General features: G+C 48.2%; 1 protein-coding gene across 4 annotated transcripts in view; it reads right to left on the reverse strand.

Annotated features, from left to right (window-relative positions):
- KRIT1 (KRIT1 ankyrin repeat containing) overlaps positions 1-22364 on the reverse strand; it is a 60779-nt gene extending 38415 nt beyond the window's left edge. For all 4 annotated transcript variants that reach the window (XM_078785842.1, XM_068126605.2, XM_068126604.2 and 1 more), the window contains exons 1-2: positions 22235-22364; positions 1265-1416 (exon numbers count right to left, since the gene is read on the reverse strand). In XM_078785842.1, the coding sequence (XP_078641968.1) occupies positions 1265-1372 (108 nt within the window). In that variant the 5' untranslated portion in view covers positions 1373-1416; positions 22235-22364. The remainder of the gene's footprint in view (positions 1-1264; positions 1417-22234) is intronic.
- Positions 22365-22660: the final 296 nt, after the last annotated feature.

The raw sequence follows: 22660 nt of genomic DNA on the forward strand, positions 1-22660 counted from the left end.
ATCGATATAATTGCCACAGCTGTGGCCACAATGAATAATGGAATCGGTTGCTAACGCCATTGCTTCTGCAAGTGAGCATTTAAAAATCTGTTTTTGAGTTTGAATGAAATTCTGATTGTCATCAATGTATTGCAGATTTCTTATGATGGCACTGGTTTTACGAGAGCGAAGCACAAATTATGGAAAGAAAGTATAAGTGCTTTATCTGAACAATTCAACTGCTGTCCTCTGCCATCAAATCATCACCTGCAGCTTTGCTTATTTAATTCCATGTTCTACTCTCGCAGCTTTATTGTTAAACAGTAATCCAAGATTCAGTCGCATGTTCATCACACCCGTCTCCCTACTGTTCTTTTCGTTCTGGTATATCATGGTCTGTTCTGTGTTCCAGTTCTTCCGCAAGCTTGACTCTATACAAAAAAAGATGTTACTATTTGGGAAGTTAGAGGTAGACTGTAGAATGTTTTTTTTTTACAGGGTCTAAGGCCCTGTTTTTTACAGGATCTTTCACACAAATGATGCACACACCAGATTACACAGAACATGACTTAATACAAACACAACCAGCAACCTTTGGGGAAAATGGCACAATTTCTTAGGGCACTCTGGATAATCAACGAGGCAAATAAAGAGAAATCTCCACCATCTTCCCCGACCACCTCGCCCTCACCAATCCCCATGATGCTAAAGTCAAGCAAGGAAGCAGCACAAACCATTTTTAAGGTCTTTCGTATGACTAGGCCAGGGTCAGAATCAAACCGCTGTCCTCACACTCAGAGGTGCAGCATAGCAATGCTCATCCATACAAGGGTTTTCCAGCAACATCAATGAAGTTCCGATATACAGTGCTGGAATGTGCAGAATGTGCGATTGACTTTGCAAGCAAACATCGCATAGATGTCCTTGAACCCTCAAATTGTGTCGACCTAATTGTTGCTGCTACAGGTTCCTCCTTTTTATCTTTTAACCCCCTCTTGACAGGTAGCACATAAAGCCCTAACCCTTCCCTCCACCCCCTACTCAACTATCACTATCTATGTGCAGGTTCCTTTGTTTCTATATCTATCCTCGCTTCCTTGTTGCATCCAGATATTATCCCATTGCCCCACAGTCAGTACATCCTCTATCACCTCACTCTTCTCTGAGCCTAGACATTGTATAAAAATGTCTTTATTCTCTATGCTGGCTGGAAGTCTTCAATGAGTGACATTGTTTTCTTTTAGAAAAAGAAAAAGAAAAAGGAATTGAAGAAGGTCATTTGTACCTCATAGGATTTGGCATGATACTCCACAGATGCTGGACTTGTAACCTTCTTTGGTCTGATTACTGCTGCAAACAGCTCTGATGCTTCGTTCACAACCAACTCGTTCATTATTACTCACCATTGGACCAGCACTTGTACATGTGCATATACATCTGGAGAACACAAGATAACTAACTATTAGTGCATTATCACCATTTTTAATGCACTCTATTATCAACACAATTATAACATACTAGGGGGAAAGCCCGTCAGAACAACAGGACTAAGAGCGCCCCCTCACAGTTGCTAAAGAATATAACTCGCAGGCTTCTGGAATTATTTTTTACTAGTGAGATACCCATGCTATGCACGGGTGAAGGGCCAGAAGCAAACAGGCAATGCAGATACGGCGAATGCTAAAGCATGAAACCAATAAATTCCACATTCCTGTGGCACCCTCAGTCGCACGTCAGACATGGACAGCAAGTTCGTGAAGGACTTCCATGAAAAACGTACCCGTTCGCAAACAAACGGGTACGTTCATGTATAGAAACATCGATTGTGAGTCCGTGGCGAATCTGCATATGGCGATCCGCGAAGTACACGTTCAGAAAGTAGAAACCATCACGGCATGTCTTCATTCACTTGAACTCGACATCTCTTTTTTCATTCCAAACAACAAAACTCCAATCACAAATTAATCACAAAATAAAGTTTTAACAACATTGTTAATGTTTCCTTCATTGTAAAAACTACCAAGTCAACAGTTAAAAGGATTTTGAGCCGATATGTGTTACGGCCTCGGCAAGATCGATGGAGATAGCGATCTGTTGGCTTATACACCGCCTAAATAGCTATGTGGAATTCTCTCATGTAGAGATTAAACCCACGTCGTTTGAACTTTGGACGAGGTCATTATTTACTTTTAATGATGTTTATATACAAATCAAAAATAAGATAATTGGTTTTGGGTCGTCCTTTCTGCATATCTCGTGGGATTGTGAGTTGGAGAGACGGCCGTGATGGCGGGTAGAGGGTTGGCAGTCTCTCAAGCAGGGATTCAACCCATGTCCTTACAAAAGGTCTTTGTCCGAGGTCACCGAGTGTAGCCGTGCAGCGATCGATGCAGCCATTTGTGCGGCACCCGGGAAAATAACGTTATGTGAGAGTCCAAACCTGAAAATGCTGGAGGCCAAAGCTGAAAGTGGAACAACAATATAGCCTATTTTACTCCAGGGGATCCCAGGATTACCCACCTAAAATATCGTTGCGATCGGTTCAGCCGTTTTTGCAGTACCTTCGAACGGACGGTCGGACAGATGGATGGACAGACATTTGGTGAATTATAGTAAGATGCCTCCGCCCCAAAGGTGGCCGGAGGCATTGTGTTTTCGGGTTGGCCGTTCGTCCCTCCATCCGTCCGTCCATCCATCCATCAATCCACACGGGCTAAACCTCGTTTTTCTCAGCAACGACATGTCCAATTAAGACTAAACTTTCAGGGTAGGAGTGACACCCATGCAGAATGTTTTTTTATGATAATTGTGATGTCATAGGTCACGTGGTATGGCAGCCATCTTGGATTAAACACAAATAATTAAAATTTTATTTTTCAGAAACCTCTGAATGGAAAAAATTGAAACTTGGCACATTGTCAAGTATTCCCAATGGGGGAAAAAAGCATGACAATGATGACATCATAGGTGAAGTGGTATACCAGCCAAAAATGTTTTAATCGAATTCCTTATCCTAAACATCTGAAATTGCATGCACAAGATCTATGACCCATTTGTATTGAAATATTCAATTTAAGACATCATAGGTCACATGGTTTGGCAGCCATATTGGATTTAACCTAAAACTTTGAAAAAACATCCTCTCCCAAGCCACCAAATTGATTGACTCAAAACTTTACGTGTGTCATTGACTAGGCAATCAGAGGCATGGTGATTAAAAGATGATCACGAAAACATAATTGGTCACATGGTGTGGCAGCCATATTGGATTGAAAGAAAATATTAAATAACTACATCTCTGAAACCGCTTACCGTATTGATGCGAAATATAACAAATATTATCTAACACCATTGTTGCATATAGTTTGAAAATGATGATATAGTAGGTCACGTGGTTTGGCAGCCACCTTGGATAGAAAAACGAACCTTATCCGAGGCAGAGTGTACATTTTTAAGGTCATATATCATATGGTATGGCAGTCATTTCAGCATGAAAGCCGATATTTTTTTAAATCCCTTCTCTGAAACCGCTTCACCGATTGATGTGAAACCTGTCATGGCTGGTGAAAATGTGATACTTGTAAACAGCTGAAGGGATTTAAATCAAACTTGTTTATTTTTAGGACAGTCAATGAGGGCATCTACCCATTGTGGGATTATGCGGAGGTATATTGGCGACACAGTCACATTGCTCTAGTTTTATAAAGAAAGTATGATTATTTTAGAAATATTGTTGTGGTCAAGGGTTTTGTTATCTATCATGAGGGGGAGCCTTGGTTACTCCTGGACTACCAGACCTGAGGCCACCGAGCGCAGATAACTCCACGACACAAAAAAAAAAAAAACACCTTTAGAGGCCATTTTTCCCCGCAAGCGGGGGTTGGCCTTTTTCGGGGACCGTGGTTGTATGTTGTTTTTTTGGTCCCCTTTTTGAAGCAATGTTTTACGGCCGGATGCCCTTCCTGCCGCCAACCCTTTTTGTCGCCTTTTTACGACAAACAGGGAATTACCAGTGAACTGGTACTCAATTTGCCGACCTCGGAAGGATGACAGGCTGAGTCAACCCCCCTGGTGTTAATTCAGCGATCGATCGGGATTCGAACCCAGGATCCTAGGATCCTAAGCTGGCACCCTAGCCGCTAGCCCAACACCAGGGTTAACTCCACGACACAACGGGTTGCAAATCAACCACACACACCAATTAGTCTACCAGATCCCCCTGGGTCCTCCATCTGATTACAGTTTACCTGGAGAGGACATGATTTTATAACCGGGTTTCGCGCCCTCATTGTGCACCAATCTTATCTTCGATTTTAATCAGATGCAGACGATCCGAACTGCCATTGCACACTGGATATAGACTGGAGTCAATTAATGGGAACTGAAACATCCTGTCTAACCACTAGAGTATGTCCTATACAAAACCAATGAAGGAAATGACATGCACAGAAAGATCGGAAGAACCAAAGTACGGGGTTTATTTACAAAAATGTGGCGAGGAAACGTATGTGGACATTCAAAGCAATTGCTTTATTGTATGTATAACAGGGAAGGAAATAAGACATGCAATGGGGAGGATTCGTGTTGATGCGGCAATGTACAAGAGCAAAAAGCCAGTACAGAGCTAACCCATCTAATTATCCCCCAAGTACAATCTTATTAATGAACACAACATTGGCACCATTTCAGAATCACACCAGCAGAGTTTAAGAGGGAGAGAGAGATATCGAAGTTGGTCGGTCCTCTACCATGTCCCCCGCGCAATGGAATGGGTAAATGGGGGACTACTGGTTGAGATATTTTAGTTATGGACTGATTAATTGCTGATCTGCTGCTCCCGGCTCCCGTTCGGGTTTTGGGTCCAGCACCCTTGTTAGCTTGTCCACCTCTCGTCCAGAACTCTGCTCTCTTCCAGACTCGTAAATCGTCGATCAGACCCAGACTTGTAGATTACAAACCATTGACTCCAGACCAACTGACTAATGATCACCGCCTTTTACCTGTATGGAGAGAAGAGGGCATGGTGAGGATTGAGGTTCATGCTCCGCCTCTTTGAGGCGTGGCGGATGGGGGCAAAGTTCACGCACCTCCACATTTGGCCGTGTCGTGGCACGCTCACTGACCCAGGCAGGCATTTTGCTGACGTCATCCTCACCATCAGATTGCTGTGCTTACATCGTCTTCCGTGATTTTTGGACTTGTCCATGGCTCGGAGCTCCTCACTTAACCTGAGGCGGACGTATCTTGCTGAGCATTTGTGGCGCAAACGTGCGCTAGGAACCCAAGTGTTATGGCATGCAAGTGGAGGGTCATGGCTGTCTGTAGGAAGTTATGGGGAAGTTAACAAGACATACTTGTGGTACAAGACGCATCAACGTCCGTACCTCCCTCGTACCATGCGGCTGTTGTCGACAATTTTGAAGGTAAAGGCCTAGTCATGGGCGTTTGCAGTGGTTGTGTGGTAAAGGTCTTGAATCAGTGGGATGATGGTTAAGTCGGGATTGAGCGGGGGTGGTTGAGCGTGGTGGTTAATAAAAGTCCAAGGTAGATTGCTATTTCTTCTTGGAGAGGAAGGTAGTTGTGGTATGGTGGTGTGGAGAGTGTTGGGAGATTGATAGTGGTTAGTGGTAGTCGATTTGGCTGCCGATAGGGGTATCCCGCTTTCGCTGGGAAAAATGTCCTTAAAACAATCATTCATATATATATATATTGTTACAGACGCGGCTTTTAGATGTTATATTGACCGAGCGGTGGTGTATTTAACCGCGTCCGAACAGTTACTCCCCGATTAAAACCCGATTTCACCCGACGTTGACCAGATCGCCCCACGGATATTCAATCGGGAAATCTCTAAAGCGATCGCAAGAGAATGAAAAAGAAGAAGAAGAATACGGAGGAAGAACAGATTTATTATACGCACACCAGCAAAGGATGGAAGAAACAGTGACACAGCGAATCCTTAACTTACCCTATTCATTTTTACTTAACCCCAAGACAATGAGTAGGACAGACGACGTTCACACTTACACGGGGGGATATTGCAGGCAGGTAGGGCTTGAGGTAGATTGCTGGAGAGGGAGGCCAGGCCGGAGGTAGCAGCTCTCAATTCCTCGCGGTTTTTGGCGGGAAAATCCTCCGTCGCGTATCCGCTGCTGTAGACGTCACGCGCTGGCTCGGCACACCTGCTCCTCTTCTTCCTGGTGGAGCCGTCTCCCTCCTTTCAGCGCGTCTCTCCAAAGCTGGTTTCCTTTCCGAGTACCTCTCCTCTTTGGCTTGGAGCGTTTCGCATCTCACCGCCTCTCTTTGGTGCAGCCTCTTTGCTCCTCTCCCAGGGACATCTCCAGGCTCCAGCTCATCTCTCTAAGCAGTCCCCTGCAGGCGCTTTTATCACCTCGGGCGAAATCAAGCCGCCGACTCCGAGGGCACGCCTACCGGGTCACTCACCGCGGTGTTGATTGGCTGTTAGGGCCGGTTCACTCCTTCCCTCTTCTGACGAGGTGGAGACACACCTTTCTTCTCCAACCTTACCTCGTGGCCAATGGTGGTTGAAGAGAAAAACCGACCAAAATGCGGAAGGCAAATGGAAGGGAGGTTTTGGGGAAATTGGAAGGGCCTACGCTTATTTTGTTTGATACAATGCAAAGTCAATCTAGTGGGAAAACACATACTTAGCCTACATGGAATAAGGAAATACACTATTTAAAAGATATATCGTGACCTGCGTGTATATTCCATGCAATTAACTAGGACGCTGACTGCGACCATTATTTACATTAACAGGGTGGTACCGTACGTTTTTAACGTTCACATTGTAACGTTTTCACATTCGTTACACTTCCTCCAAAATTGTTACACTTCTCAAAAAACCGTTACACACTTCTCAAAATCGTTACACTGCACCCCCCTTTCTTCAGGTCCGTCCTCGGACCTATTAAACTTTAACTTAGTGTGGCACGTAGGTGTAATTCCCTCTACAATTAACCTGACCCTGAGTGTGACAATTTTAAAACACAAATAAGTATGTCCCCCTATTGCATTGCATCCTGTCTAACAGACTCAAACCCACAGCTAACCGAATTACGGGATTATTCTCAAACTATACATTTACGGTGGGGAGCATTATTTACAATGACGTGATTTCTTATTTACAACGCAACCCAGGACCTGTGTTTTTCTCTTTTTTTTTTTTTTTCTTTTTAGGGAACAAGTAAAAGAAATTCCTGTTGGGAGGGAGGAGACAGCACGCATTGCATCGATGCACCAGTACCAATACCACCAAAGCACCCAAAAGCACCCAAACACCACAAAGCACCCAAAAGCACCATCCGGTGCGGTCACCATGGTTCATAATAAACACAACAAAACAACTGGTGGTGGTCTTCTCTTTCTCTGCTGGGCCGATGTTCTTCCCGACGTCTTCAGGCTTCATGCGGCCTATTTGGACATAATAAAAAGCACAACTTGTGTCCATTTTTATTTAGGGCCTCAGGGGCCAACTAAGGGTGGTCCACCTCTTTGGCATAGGTGCCACCTTACCGAGGTCCGCAAGCAAGATTCCCTGGCCACTATGGCCGGTTTCCAACAGAGGTGCCCTGCCCCAGAACCTGGGGTCCATCAAGTGGTACTTGGCCGCAGAACAGCGGTCCATAAAGTGGTACATCAACGCAATGCATGCTGGTTCTGGGAATCTCGGGCGCACAATGGCCACCTCACGCACGCTCCCATCGGCACCCAATGGCGCACAGGTCATGTGGGAGACAAAAGAAAGACAATTGAGCGAGGGGTAAGGTCACAAGGGTACACGTCAATAAGGCAATGCAAGGTGAAATGCGTACGGAGGCCGAAGTGAGAAAGCTCGTCCCTACCGTACGTCACCCCCCTGTCACCTACCCTACCCTTGTTCCCACCCCATATGTACAAAAATCTACACATTTACAAATTCGTCACTACTGTCACGTCTTCCCCATATTTCCCCTATACCAAATTCGTCTCCACAATCCCTTTACTTCAAAATTTGCCATCACCAATTCATCATCAATCCTCATAAGGAGGGAGAGATGGAATTACGCACAATGTCACACCCACGTCATGATGCGTCTCACAATCCAAACATTTGCATCATAAAAAATAATCAAAACATGGCATGGTGTGGAGTACCTGTCACCTCAGGTGAGTGGATGCAGATGGTGCGAGGAGATCCTTCATCCTACCTATCCTCTAAATGACTTTAACACACTTTACACTACCCGGGGTCTTTCCCTGCCAATCCATTGGCCACCTTACACTACGGGTTCTAATAACCAATTCCCATTGGCCAAACTGTGGTGCTCCTCAATTTTGGGGTCTCACTCCCCCGATTCATCTCCCGGTGCTCTAGCACAATTTCTGGGCTGCGACGTGTACCTCTCCCAACAGGTCTACCCACCTGCACACCTCCACCACTGTAGTTGCCACCCGAGCTTACCTAGCTCCTCACCCCAACCTAACTAACTGGGGACAGCCCCTCTCCTGGCTCTGTCACCCCTTGGTGCCCTCTGGCACTGGGCTACCCGGGTCCGTCCTCCGGATCCTCGGGCCCCATCCACACAACTACTACCGGCTCCCAGAGCCCACCTGCGGCCTCACCTGGCCGACATCCTTACAGTGGTGGAGTGCCCAAACCAACTACACACACTAACAGGCTACACGCCCAGCCATTTCCACAACACCAACGCACCCATCCACATACCATTCTGTCACCCGCACCACAGATGCCAATATCCAACCACAATTTACCTGTACCCTCTACCTAACACTTACACTACCCGCCCCGGGTATCCGCGATGGGGGTCCACTCTTCCCCCATTCACACCTTCGCACCATCCACTCCACTCCACAATTTCCACCATTCTCACTCCACGACCATCCATTTCACTACTCCATACCATTTATTCCATACAGCCACATACACCTGTTCTTCATTCACCTGTCGTTGCACACCTGTGCAATCATACCTGGTGCCACCTGCACCCTCCTTTCTTCCTGGACCATTTGGTCAACACAACACGCAATCACCACTACTCCCTCATACACTGCTCCACACACCTGTTCAGTTGCACACCTGTGCAATCACACCTGTTCCATTCTCACCTGTTCAATCCTCACACACACGGCATCATCTCAGCTAACTACTCCCCTCTGAAACTTGCGCTTCCCAGTCGTCCCTTTAAACTATTGCGCTCCCACGTCATTATCATCCATACTAATCTACCTGTGTCCCCACTACAGGTATCAGTCACTAACTAACCTTAACGTCACCTAATGTCAATCTCTTCTAGATCCCTATCATTATCCAAGCCCTCCCTGGCTCGGTTGTCATAGCCACCCCATAAACTATTGCGCATTTGCCCCCACGTCTGTGAGGGATGACAGCGTTGCCATCCCACCACCGCGGGGCATCTCACTACCATCCCCCCAGTCCTCTGACGCTACGAGCCCCCGTCGCAAGAGGTACTGGGCCCTGCCTCGGCATCTAGAGCCGAGGCGATCCATGAGGGCGCCTGCTCGCCGGCATAAGGTCTTATCCGGTCGGCATGGACGATCCGAGGGGGGGTCCGTGGCCCCATTTTGATCCTAATGACCACGTCACAGATTTGCGACAGGACGACTCCCGGGCCTTGCCAGGGGGAGGTGAGTTTTGGGCACCTTCCCTTCCGCCTCCGGGGATTAAAGAACCAAATCTTCATCCCCGGAGCGTATTGACTCCCCTGGCTCCGGTCGTCGTACCTGCGCTTCATCTTGGCCCCCGCCAGATGGAGCTGGCGGCGGGCGAAGGCATGGACCCGCTCCATGCCTTCCTCCAGGTGACGTGCGTAACCCTCCCTCGGCGGTGTTACCGTGGTGTCTGGCACGGGACCGCATAGCAAGTCGGCGGGAGCCCGTAACTCCCGCCCATACATAAGCAACGCTGGACTGCATGCGGTGGCCCCGTGCTGGCTAGTTCGGTAGGCCATCAACAGGTACGGGAGATGTTCGTCCCAGTCATCCTGACGGGTGGTGGTGAACAATGCCAGTTGTTGGATCAATGTTCGATTGAACCTTTCCACCATCCCGTCAGATTGTGGCCGCAAGGGCGTGGTCCTGGTTTTTCGAATTGACAGGAGTCTGCACACATCTTTTAGTAATTGGCTCTCAAAATTTCGACCCTGATCGGTGTGCAGCTCCTGTGGAATCCCGTGCCGACATACAAATCCTTCTACGAAGGCCTGTGCTACCACCCCTGCTTCTTGGTTGGGGAGGGCATAGGCCTCCGGCCACTTGGTGAAATAGTCCATTACAACGAGGATATACTTATTACCTTGGCGGGTGCGGGGCAGCGGTCCTAGTATATCCATAGCCACCCGCTCAAGGGGGGCCCCCACCTGATGTAATTGAAGGGGGGCCCTCATCCTCCGCGCTGGTCCCTTTTTGGCAGAACAGGCGTCGCATCTCCGACACCAGTCCTGTATGTCGCGCCCCATATTCACCCAATAGAACCTCCGGCGGACCCGGGATATTGTCTTTGTCCTGCCCAAATGGCCGCCGGAGCGGGTAACATGCACCTGTTGCAATATGACGTTCTTGAATTTGTCAGGGACTATCACCAGCCAGGAAGTTCTATCAGAGGGAGCCTCCACCCACTTGCGATACAAGATGTTGCCTTTCAATTCCAGGGTCTGCCACTGAGCCCAATACGCCTTTGTTTGCGCCCCGAGGGGGGTGACCTCTTCCCCCTTTGGTCTTTGCCCCAATTTGACCCATTGGAACACCGGCCCCAGAACAGGATCCTCCTGCTGGGCCGTGCTCCAAGCCAACTCACCAAATTCCTCGTCCGCGGTTAGTGGCAAAATTGGCCCTCTCACCCGGGTTGCCCGGACGACGAGGATCGGGGCGGAATCGCCCAATTGCTCCCTCTCCTCGTGTCTCGCACAAAATTTACAGTTTTCCCCCAGACAAGGACGCCGAGAGAGTGCGTCCGCATTACCATGGGCCTTCCCGGCCCTATGGGCCACATCAAAATCGTACTGCTGCAACTTTTCCAACCACCTTGCAATTTGGCCCTCCGGTTCCTTGAACCGAAGGAGCCATTGCAAGGAGGAATGGTCAGTTCTAACCAAAAATTTCCGCCCGTACAGGTACGGGTGGAAATGGTTCATGGCAGCCAGCATGGCCAATAACTCTTTGCGAGTGACGCAATAATTTCGCTCGGGCCTACTTAAGGCCCGACTATAGTAACCAATCACTCTCTCCACGCCCTCCTGTGTCTGAGACAAAACTGCGCCCAATCCTTCCTGGCTCGCATCCGTGTCCAGGGTAAATGTCCCGTCACTAGTGGGGTAAGCTAGAAGGGGCGCGGATGTTAGACACCCCTTCAATTTTTGGAAGGCCTCGTGGCACTCCCGTGTCCAATTAAATCGCGTCCCCTTCTCCGTAAGCCGGTGGAGGGGACGGGCCAACTCTGCAAATTTCGCCACAAAGCGCCGGTAGTAGGAGCAGAGTCCCAAAAATCCCCGCACCTCCTTGATGGTACGTGGTGCGGGCCACTCCTCTACCGCTTTAATTTTGTCTGGGTCCGTTTTTACCCCCTCGCGGCCGATCACGTGACCTAGATAGGCCACCTCTCTTGCAAACAAAGTGCACTTACTCGGGTTCAGCTTCAACCCTGCCTGTCTGAGGCACCCGAACACCTGGTCCAAATTAGCTACGGCCTGGGGGAACGTTTTGGCATGTACTAGGACGTCATCCAGGTACACCAGGCATGATTGCCATGGCATGCCGCCTAGTACATGCTCCATCAATCTTTCAAAGGTGGCGGGGGCGTTACACAAACCAAACGGCATCACAGTAAACTGATACAGTCCCTTACCTGTGGAAAATGCCGTTTTCTCCTTCCCTGCCCTATCCATCTCCACCTGCCAATACCCACTCTTGAGGTCCAAAGTCGAGAACCAATTTGAGCCCGCAACGGCATCGAGGGTGTCATCAATTCTTGGCAGGGGATATGAGTCCTTGAGTGTCACGTTGTTTAGCTGGCGATAGTCCACGCAGAACCGCGTGGTCCCATCCTTCTTTTTGACCAGCACAACAGGTGACATCCAAGGACTTCCCGAGGGCTCGATCACACCTGCGTCGAGCATTTTTTCAACCTGCTCGTCAGCTTCCGCCCTCTTGCTCCAAGGGAGCCGTCGGGCGGCCTGACGAATAGGCCGGGCCTCACCGGTGTGGATCTGATGTTTCACCAGGCCCGTACGTCCAATATCCTCGGTGGACAAGGAGAAGAGGTCCAAATGGGACCCAACCAGTTTGTGTAAGGCCTCCCTCTGGGTACCTCCCAACTCTACACTACTACGATTTACCATCTCGCAAATGGGATCGGGCCAATTCCTAGAACTTATTGAAGGCTCCCCCTGGGGCCGGCTCGGCTGGACGTTCTCGCCCCTCACTGACGCGACTTCTCTAACTGGGGTGCAGCCTGCTACCTTCGTGCCCCTTCCTATAGTGCGTGGTTCTGTGCTAATATTAATTACTCGGACGGCCACCACCGGCCCGTCCGTTTTTACAAGGGTACGGCCCACGATTAAACCCGGTATGGATAGCGCTGCCACCGGTTCGACCAGGCCGCAGGATTCCTGCCATGTCGGGCGAGCTGACCATCGGGCCGGCACGATGGCCTCGGCCCCCGGAGGGATGGTCACGGCCTCAGGAGCCTCCAGCTCCACCCTCTCGGCCGTGCTCACCCCCTCCAATGGTAGCTCTTCCACTCCCCATCGCAGGATCCCCCGACTCAAGTCGATTTTACAACCGCTGGCAGTCAACAAATCCAACCCTATTAAGCACGGGTCGTACACCTCCGCCACCCAAACCTCTATCTCTTCCTTTACCGATCCCAACTTGAGGGTCACAAAACCACGCCCTATGATCGGAGCCGTTGCCCCGGTAGCCAACTGCAAACTATGATTTTCCAGACGCTGGATTTTACCCCAGCCGTCTGCACTCGAATTAAGGACCACGGGGCTGATGATCGTGGCGCTGGCTCCCGTGTCCACCACGGCGTCCACCCCCACGCCGGCAATTTTGCACCGAATCGTCAAACTACCCGTCCCAATTCGGCCACAATGAATGACCTGTCGCGTCAACGAGGGCTTCTCCCCATCCCCTACTGCCGAACACCGCCCTGCATGCCCGGCACGTTCTAGTTTCCCGGGTCCTGGCGGGGGGGTGTCTGAGGTCGGCTAGGCCGATCGATACTGGGCGGAGTTGAGGGCATCGGCTGGCGGGGAACGTCCCGGCGCGGAGCTCGACACTCCCACGCACGGTGACCCATCCGAGCACAATTATAGCACCTCACCTGGTAAGGTGCTTGCCTCCGGTATTCCAAATTCCCCCCCCTGTATGTCCGAATTGGGGTACTCTGTCGGGGACTACCGGGTGCCACCGCTGGGGCCGCCTGCCATGGTCCAGGTCCCGCCAGGCGCCGATCCACTAACCTCCGGACCATGCTCTCCAGGTCAGGGCCCCCGTCGGGGGCGGGCCCCCTTGGGGGGCCGCCCCCCATCACGGGCCCCATCTGACGCACCGCCACTGCATGGCGCTCGCCTCCCCGGGCCAGGGGCCTCGCTGCTTCCCAACGGGCTGCAGCGTCGGCCGCCTGACTCATGGTTTGCGGGCGCCACATGGCGAGCTGTTGCCGGAGCTCCAGATCCGGAAGGGCCTGAATAAAGTGATCCAGCGCCAGGCTTTCCTGGGAACTCGCTGCCATGTCCGCGTGTGCAATCCCGACCGCGCGGCGAATATCGTGAGCAAGTTCCCCGATGGTCTCCTGGGGCTTGCGTTTTCGCTGCGCAAGTTGGGCTTTAACAAGCTCGCTTTGCTGTTCAATGCCGAACCGATTAATTAATGCCGCACGGAGAGCTGGCAGGGTGAGGGCACCCGGTGGTAAAGCCGTCAGCACCTCCGCCGCCGCGCCGCGCAGTGCCCCCACCAGGTGTACTCCACCTTCGTCCGGATTCCAACCGTTGCCTTTACACACGTACTCAAACTGCGCCAGGTACGCCCTCAAATCACTCTTGCCGTCATACGGCGCGAGTGGGACCTTGTGGGCGCCCGAAGGTCGGACCCCGCGCGTCACTCCTTGCGGGATCAACGCGGGACCAAACCGTTCGGGCTCCCACAGTACGCTATTCCCGGGGGGCTCCCGCGCGTCCCCCGTCCCTCCAAACACTACCCCTCCTGGTGTCGATGCCTGGGTCGCCCCTCCGCAACCCGCTACCCACGCCATACCCCCACAGCCTTGCTCACCAGCACCCCCCTCACTCCCCATAGCCAACCCTCCTTGCACACCTCCTCTGTCCATACACTCCGGACCAGTCATACATCTTACCATTGGTCCCTCACGAACACCCGGGTCTACACCACCCCCCAAGCCGACTGAATCTCCCCCCACATCATGTACATTGCCACTCACCTCCGTACCTCGTCGCACCTCCTCTGCCACCTGCAAACTTTTTATTTGGTTAGTGAGCACCGCATCATGATTTGAACACAGACCTTGTACATATTCCATGACTTCCTCCTTTATCTCCCTCTTAGTTTCCCTCCGTCTCTTCTTAATTTCACTCACCCCTTCTTCCACCTCCTCTAATTTTTCCTTTACCTCCTTCAGCTCCCGGTGCGCCCCCTCTATTTCTTCCTCCATCGCTACTTTAACCGTTTCTATGTGCGTCCTTACCTCCCGGTCCTTCGTCTCCATTACTTCTGTCACCTCTTCCAACCTCTTCGTCAATCCCTCATGTACCATTTGACATTCCTTTTGTGTCGCTATTAATTCATTTTTAATGTCCTTTTGTGTTGCTTTTAAACCCCCGATGATTGCAGTGTTCTTTTCCACTTGGTCCGCTAGTTCCTTTTGTCCCACTGTCAGCTGTTCTACTCCTTTCGTCAGATCTTCTATTCCCCCCTGTAACTTTGCCGTATTATTTCTCACCTCTTTCTCTATACGCTTTTCGCCTCGCTTTACCTCCTCGCGCAGCCCCGAAACCTCCTCACTTACCCCTTTTCTGATCTCCTCTCCCATCACTTGCATCTCCTGCCCAGATGCCACCCTCATCTGCTCCATTTCCTCCCTGTGAGCATCCAGTTTGGTTTCTACCCCCATTCTGACCCCCTCTATCTGCTGCCCCATTTGGTTAACTTCCCTTTCCGCTTGGTCCCTCATGTCCCTCAATTTGCCTTCCATACTGTTTTCTAACCCCTCTAACCCACTTTTCACTCCCTCTATCTGATTCTCCTGGGCAGCCATTCTATTTTCTACCCCCTCTAACCCCTTTTGCATCCCTTCCATTTGATTTTCTTGAGCGGCCATTCTGTTTTCTACCCCCATTAACCCATTCTTTACCTCTTTTATCCCGTTGTCTAACCCCTCAAAATTTTTGTCTAACTTCCCAAATTTCTTGTCTAACTCCTCACCGGTACCCCTCGCTTCGTCCCTCATTACCCCCATTTGGTTTCCCATTACCCCCATTTGGTTTCCCATTACCCCCATTTGGCCCTCCAATCGCTCACCCTGAGCATCCATCCGGTTCCCCATTTGTCCCATTTTGGCTTCTAGCCTGTCCATAAGGGCCCCCATTTTTCTGCTTTCCATTTTCTCACTATCGTTATTTTTCTGCATTTCCACCATGAATTGGGTCATGAAGGCTTGCATTTGGGTCGCGCTCATTGGTTCCGCGACCGTGGCCCCCTCAACCACGTGCGCGAGGGCGCCATTTTGTGCGTCTGAAACCTCCGCAACCACATTGCCATTTTTCTCCTCCTCCCTTTCCTCCACATACATTTCCCCGAGGTCCTGGGTCGATTCCACCCTGTCTATCTCTCCCACCGACATCCGATCGCCTTGATTGTCCATGGCGCGATCTCAAAATTCGGGTTTTGCTTTATAAAACAAAATAAATTTCGGCAGCTTGTAATTTTGAGCGCGTTAAGCGCGCTTCGGGTCCGATCTCCCTCCTCGACACCAATTGTTACTCTAATAGTACAATTGGTGTTCCAAAATTTGGGCCTAACAAATTTAGTCCCAGGTTCGAATCCAACTCCTCGACACCAATTGTTACAGACGCGGCTTTTAGATGTTATATTGACCGAGCGGTGGTGTATTTAACCGCGTCCGAACAGTTACTCCCCGATTAAAACCCGATTTCACCCGACGTTGACCAGATCGCCCCACGGATATTCAATCGGGAAATCTCTAAAGCGATCGCAAGAGAATGAAAAAGAAGAAGAAGAATACGGAGGAAGAACAGATTTATTATACGCACACCAGCAAAGGATGGAAGAAACAGTGACACAGCGAATCCTTAACTTACCCTATTCATTTTTACTTAACCCCAAGACAACGAGTAGGACAGACGACGTTCACACTTACACGGGGGGATATTGCAGGCAGGTAGGGCTTGAGGTAGATTGCTGGAGAGGGAGGCCAGGCCGGAGGTAGCAGCTCTCAATTCCTCGCGGTTTTTGGCGGGAAAATCCTCCGTCGCGTATCCGCTGCTGTAGACGTCACGCGCTGGCTCGGCACACCTGCTCCTCTTCTTCCTGGTGGAGCCGTCTCCCTCCTTTCAGCGCGTCTCTCCAAAGCTGGTTTCCTTTCCGAGTACCTCTCCTCTTTGGCTTGGAGCGTTTCGCATCTCACCGCCTCTCTTTGGTGCAGCCTCTTTGCTCCTCTCCCAGGGACATCTCCAGGCTCCAGCTCATCTCTCTAAGCAGTCCCCTGCAGGCGCTTTTATCACCTCGGGCGAAATCAAGCCGCCGACTCCGAGGGCACGCCTACCGGGTCACTCACCGCGGTGTTGATTGGCTGTTAGGGCCGGTTCACTCCTTCCCTCTTCTGACGAGGTGGAGACACACCTTTCTTCTCCAACCTTACCTCGTGGCCAATGGTGGTTGAAGAGAAAAACCGACCAAAATGCGGAAGGCAAATGGAAGGGAGGTTTTGGGGAAATTGGAAGGGCCTACGCTTATTTTGTTTGATACAATGCAAAGTCAATCTAGTGGGAAAACACATACTTAGCCTACATGGAATAAGGAAATACACTATTTAAAAGATATATCGTGACCTGCGTGTATATTCCATGCAATTAACTAGGACGCTGACTGCGACCATTATTTACATTAACAGGGTGGTACCGTACGTTTTTAACGTTCACATTGTAACGTTTTCACATTCGTTACACTTCCTCCAAAATTGTTACACTTCTCAAAAAACCGTTACACACTTCTCAAAATCGTTACAATATATATATATATATATATATATATATATATATATATATATATATATATATATATATATATATATATATATACACACACACACACACACACACACACACACACACACACACACACACACACACACACACACACACACACACACACACACGTCATATTAAAATACACAATTTGGTGTCTGTCTGTGTGTCTGACGATTTTTGAGCGCGATACATTCAGTCGTTACTTATCCAATCTCAACCGAACTTGACAGGATGATTAAGGGTCACACAATGAAGGTTGTAGCACATTCATTTGCACCCCTCCCCAAGGGGGTTTCCTCCCTCAAGGGGGGTTTCCCCACCATTGCCATCAATGGAGATGCGTGTTGAGGTATATATCGATGTTAAGTTAGCTTTATCGTGGCGTTTTTCCAAGGCCACTTCTAATAACAAAATGAATGATAATAGCATAATATTAATGTTATTACAAAAAATATTAATACTTATATTATCCCACCTTTCCAAGGGGTTTTTCCTGCCGTGATAACGTGTATAAATAGCTTATCATGCCATTTTTGTGGGAGAAACGGCCTACCAGAAATAAAAAATATTATTAACCACAAACACATTTGATTACCTTTTTAAATAGTTGATAATGCTGTTTAACACTGAACTGATATAAATCTGGAGGAATCCAGACATTAGTCTATGCTTATCACATCAAAGAATGCACCTTATCGAAGATCTACTGCAGTTTATATTCCCCACAAAGGTTAATACCATGACCCTTCCTGCCGCCTCTGTGAAGTTGCCCTCTCCCTCTCTTCCCCGCCGCTCCCCCCACCCGCCCCCTGTCCCCCCCCCCCCCCCCCAACATCTTCAATGAAGCAAATTTTACTATCGGGAGGCGCGTTCTGATCCTTTAAATGACCGGATCTAACATGTTATGTCATGCATGTGCTGATCCTTTCAATGACCTGATTTAACATGTTGTAATGTCATGTGCGTTCTGATCCTTTCAATGACCTGATCTAACACGTTATAATGTCAAGTATGGTCTGATCCTTTAAATGACCTGATCTAACATATAATGTCATGCATGCTCTGATCCTTTCAATGACCTGATCTAACATGTTGTCATGTCATGCATGTTCTGATCCTTTCAATGACCTGATCTAACATGTTATTATGTCATGCATGTTCTGATCCTTTCAATGACATGATCTAACATGTTATAATATCATGCACAGGCTGATCCTTCCAATGACCTAATCTAACATGTCATAATATGCTTCTTCTGATCCATTCAATGACCTGATCTAACATGTTATAATATCATGCATGTTCTGATCCTTTCAATGAGCTGATCTAACATGTTATAATGTCATGCATGTTCTGATCCTTTCAATGAGCTGATCTAACATAAGTAATAGTAACAATAATTGCCAATTAGACTCCCCCTGCCTTTCCCGTAATGAGTGGGTGTACATATTATGTCAGGAGGGTAAGAGTGATATCTAGAGCCAGATAGATCTGTATAGGTAGGTATCATACTGTTGTGATTGGGAATCTACCTGTAATAAGTTCTATGGTTAGCCCGGTTTGTCGGTATAAGCGGTAGTGGTGTCCCCGCTACGAGGGAGCAGGGCGTGCTAAATAGTACAGGCATTATGGATAAGATTCCTTTGTTCGTCGTCCCCTCTGTCGTCAAACCTGTGTCCCTTATGACAACGCACTCTTTTTTTTTTCTTTTTTTTTCTTTCATTTTTTCATTTTTCATTTTTTTCATTTTTTTTTTTTAATGTCAAACCTGTGTCCCTTATGACAACGCACTCATTTAAACACTTAGATAGGTCCTTAGTGCACTCATTAAATAATTCCCCTCCCTTACCACAACGACTTTGGAAAACGGGCAGGCAGCCAGGCCGGGGCACCGCCAATGGGGCCGCAACCAGCCACACCACCAGCTGGCCTAGCAACCAGCCTCGTGGCAGGATAGCCACGCCCAGGGAGCGGATGATTGGTTGGAGCGGGAGGCACTCGACAAATGGGAGAAAGCCAGCAAGTGCGAACGTTGTAGAGGTCAAGAGACGAGGCTCTGGTTAGAGAAAGAAACGCCTGACGTCACAGGGCGAGCAGTAAAAGTGCCGGCTCGCCGGGATTGCGCTCTCTTCTCTGCTGGCCTGGGATGATTCATGTCCTTCCTTCTTCCCGCGCTCTTTCCGTTCCTGTCTCTTTGTGCCTCGTGTTGGAGATCGACCTCGTGTGGAGATCGCTAGCCCTGCGTTGGTGCTTGGAGCGGTTCTCGGTGCTTTTGGTGCTGGGAGCGAACGGACCTCGTGGGCGGTCGACAAGGAGCCTGGAGTGGGGCGTTGGCTCGGGCCTGGTGGAGCGCGTGGGCGAAGCGGACGGAGGGTTTCCTCGCGCCGGAGCTTGGAGCCACGTTGGACGGTGGCCAAGACTGCAGACAGTTAAGACGCACCACATTTCACACGTACACGACGGACAGTTATTTTTGCAATTCATTCCCTTGTTTCGTATTTGGAAGTCGGTGTGTGGGATCCCGATTTAGGACATTTTATTACCGGCGGGCGGGGAAAATTTAGGACATTTTCCATTGGAAATGGAAATGGATAGTACTTACTTTTTCCACATGCAAAATTTGCATTTATGTTTATTTAAATTAAACAATGGACTACAAAATGTAAATGTTTCATGATATTTGTTATATTATATCACCTTTATCTATCAATATTGTTGAAATGAAGATCAAATAGCTGTATGTTGAAATATGTTGAAAAAGTCAAAACTTTACATGGGGTGTACTTACTTTTTCACGTGACTGTATATATATTAGTCATACGCACTGAATCAGCTGAATAGGATTTGACGTCGTCTTTCACGAATGGACTGGACAGACCTGGTGTTCGACTGAAGGTGGCAAGGATTTGACATTTGTTGAGGGTGCCAGTGATAACTCGCCGACTCTATGTCAAATACACAGTGGAAACCTTAGCGTCCACCAACTACTGCTAGCAGACAAGACACCCCTCTTAATATCCATTTGAGGGACAGTGCACTTTGTGATGCAACTCCCTCACTGCAAAGCACCAACCGGACATATTATATTTGGGTTGGGAATCAAACTGATGCAACAGGTCAATGGTAAGTTTATTACCTCTGCATCACCTTCCACATATGTTAAATAAAGTGTCCAATAAACACAAATGTGGAAAAGAAAGAAGAATAAGCAAAGGCTAAATGACAATGGAATTAAAATAGTCTGCTTGACCTAGGTCAATGAAGATTTATCCGACTCGAATATTGGGGCCATGCACTGTATATTATGTGTACAGATGAAAAAAAAAAAAAAAGATGATGTGGTAAGAAAAACAATTGGAAAAAAACGAGAAAAGAGTGTTGTTCAAATTGGGCTAAGAGTTTTTGAAATAAGTATAAATGAACGAAATGAGAATGTATAGAACATTGAAAAGGACGAGGAAGATTGGGGGGTGGGGGGAGAAGGTGGAGGAGGTGGGAGGAACTTTGTGGCATTTTGCATATGAAACATTTTATGTCCCATTTTTAGTTATAGAATGGCAGTTATGTTTCCGTGGGGGTGCTCTGCAGTCTTTATACAATTCTTGTCATTTGCCTACCATTACAAGTGAGCTGGTGCGCACTTTGCTGACCTCAGAAGGACGACAGGCTGAGTCAACCCACCTGGTGTTAATTCAACAGAATGACAGGGGCTCAAAATCAGGACCCTAAGATCTCAGGCCAGCCACCTGAACTGTTAAGCCAACACCAGGCTTAGTAGAGAGGGTGCTGATGAGATTCAGGAAAGCCTGGATACTTTAACAGATTGGGCAAAAGATTTGCAGATGGAGTTTAACTCGAGGAATTGCAAGATGCTGGGGATGGGTAAGAATAATTACATGATGCAAGGTGCAATTTTGGAGTGCGTCACACAAGAGAAGGATTATGGGGTTGGTAATAGATGCGGCGGGTGAGCAGACAGAACAATACCAGGTCGCTGTAGGTAAAGCAAACAGGGTTTTAGGTTGCATTCGTAGGGGGATAAATTAGGAATTTAGTGAGGCTCCATCTAGAGTATTGAGTGTAGTTTTGTTACAACAGTGGAAGGACAAATCTGTCATAGAGAAGGTAGAGATACTAGATCGATTCCAGGCCTAGCTAGACACAGCTAGGAAGAGTGGATGAAAGAGACAGGGTTTTATACATTATAAAGGAGGTGGTTACATGGAGATGTTTAACATAATGGAGGGTATAAACAAAATAAGTGCAGAAGAAATATTCAGCAGAATGCACAGTGAAAAGAACAATGGAGGGGCAGTGTAAGAGTGAAGAGACTTAGGATGGTAGTATGGCATGGATCTTTCACTCAGTGGTGAATGCATGGAATGGTCTTCCCAGAAGTACAAGGGAACTGGAAGTGACAGCAGTCAGTGGATAGTTGTGGAATCGAGTTGGATCCGTATCTATAGTATAAGTAGAGGGGATTGGGATGGGAGAGTATACCAACATGTTGCCACGATTGCGCAGGCTTTATGGGCCTTGTGTCCTTCTCCTGCGTTGAAGTTCCTTGTGCATTATTTCATTATCATTTACGAATCGAATGTAATTTGTTTATTTATAATCTTAAAATAAACCCTCATCGTTTACAAATGATACCTCCAGAAAATATTACCTTCAGAACTCTGAAGTGGGTTAATGAGAGTTTTACATCGTTTACAATACCGTAGTACTCGAGAAACATGTAACGGTCAGATGAGGTGACCGAACCTGGACACAATAATACTCCAACGGCGCATGATCATTTAACATATTGGTTGGTGTCGATCACTTATGCTCTCACCAACATGTAAACCAACTTTAAAACGATTAACAAACTACTTTTTATTAGCATACAAGCACACTCAAGGACACGATCCAGGACACTTTCTTACCATCATCGGACAGCCAGCACGGGACAGAGAAATAGTCATACGCATTAAACAACAACAACAACCTTCCTTCAGGTTCATCTCAACATTATTTTCTTGTACAAAGTCAAAGCTATAATGTTGGCAAACTCAACCAGAATATTTACCCACCACATATATTAACCTTCAATTTGCATGTTCTCTTGGCGATAACTATAAAAAAAACATGTAAAAAAAATTAAGAAATCGGTCAGTCAAGCTTGATTTGACAAATACCGTCTATAATTCTAAGTGCACCGTTTGCGAGAACCGTTTTTTTACACCGCCAATGAGGGCACCATTTGCTACACTACCTATGAGGACACCGTTTTCTACACCGCCTATGATGGCACCGTTTGCTACACCGCCAATGAGGGCACCGTTTGCTACACCGCCAATGAGGGCACCGTT

This window comes from Myxine glutinosa, chromosome 10 (assembly GCF_964187855.1).
Source record: "Myxine glutinosa chromosome 10, kmMyxGlut1.1, whole genome shotgun sequence".
Classification (NCBI taxonomy): domain Eukaryota; kingdom Metazoa; phylum Chordata; class Myxini; order Myxiniformes; family Myxinidae; genus Myxine; species Myxine glutinosa.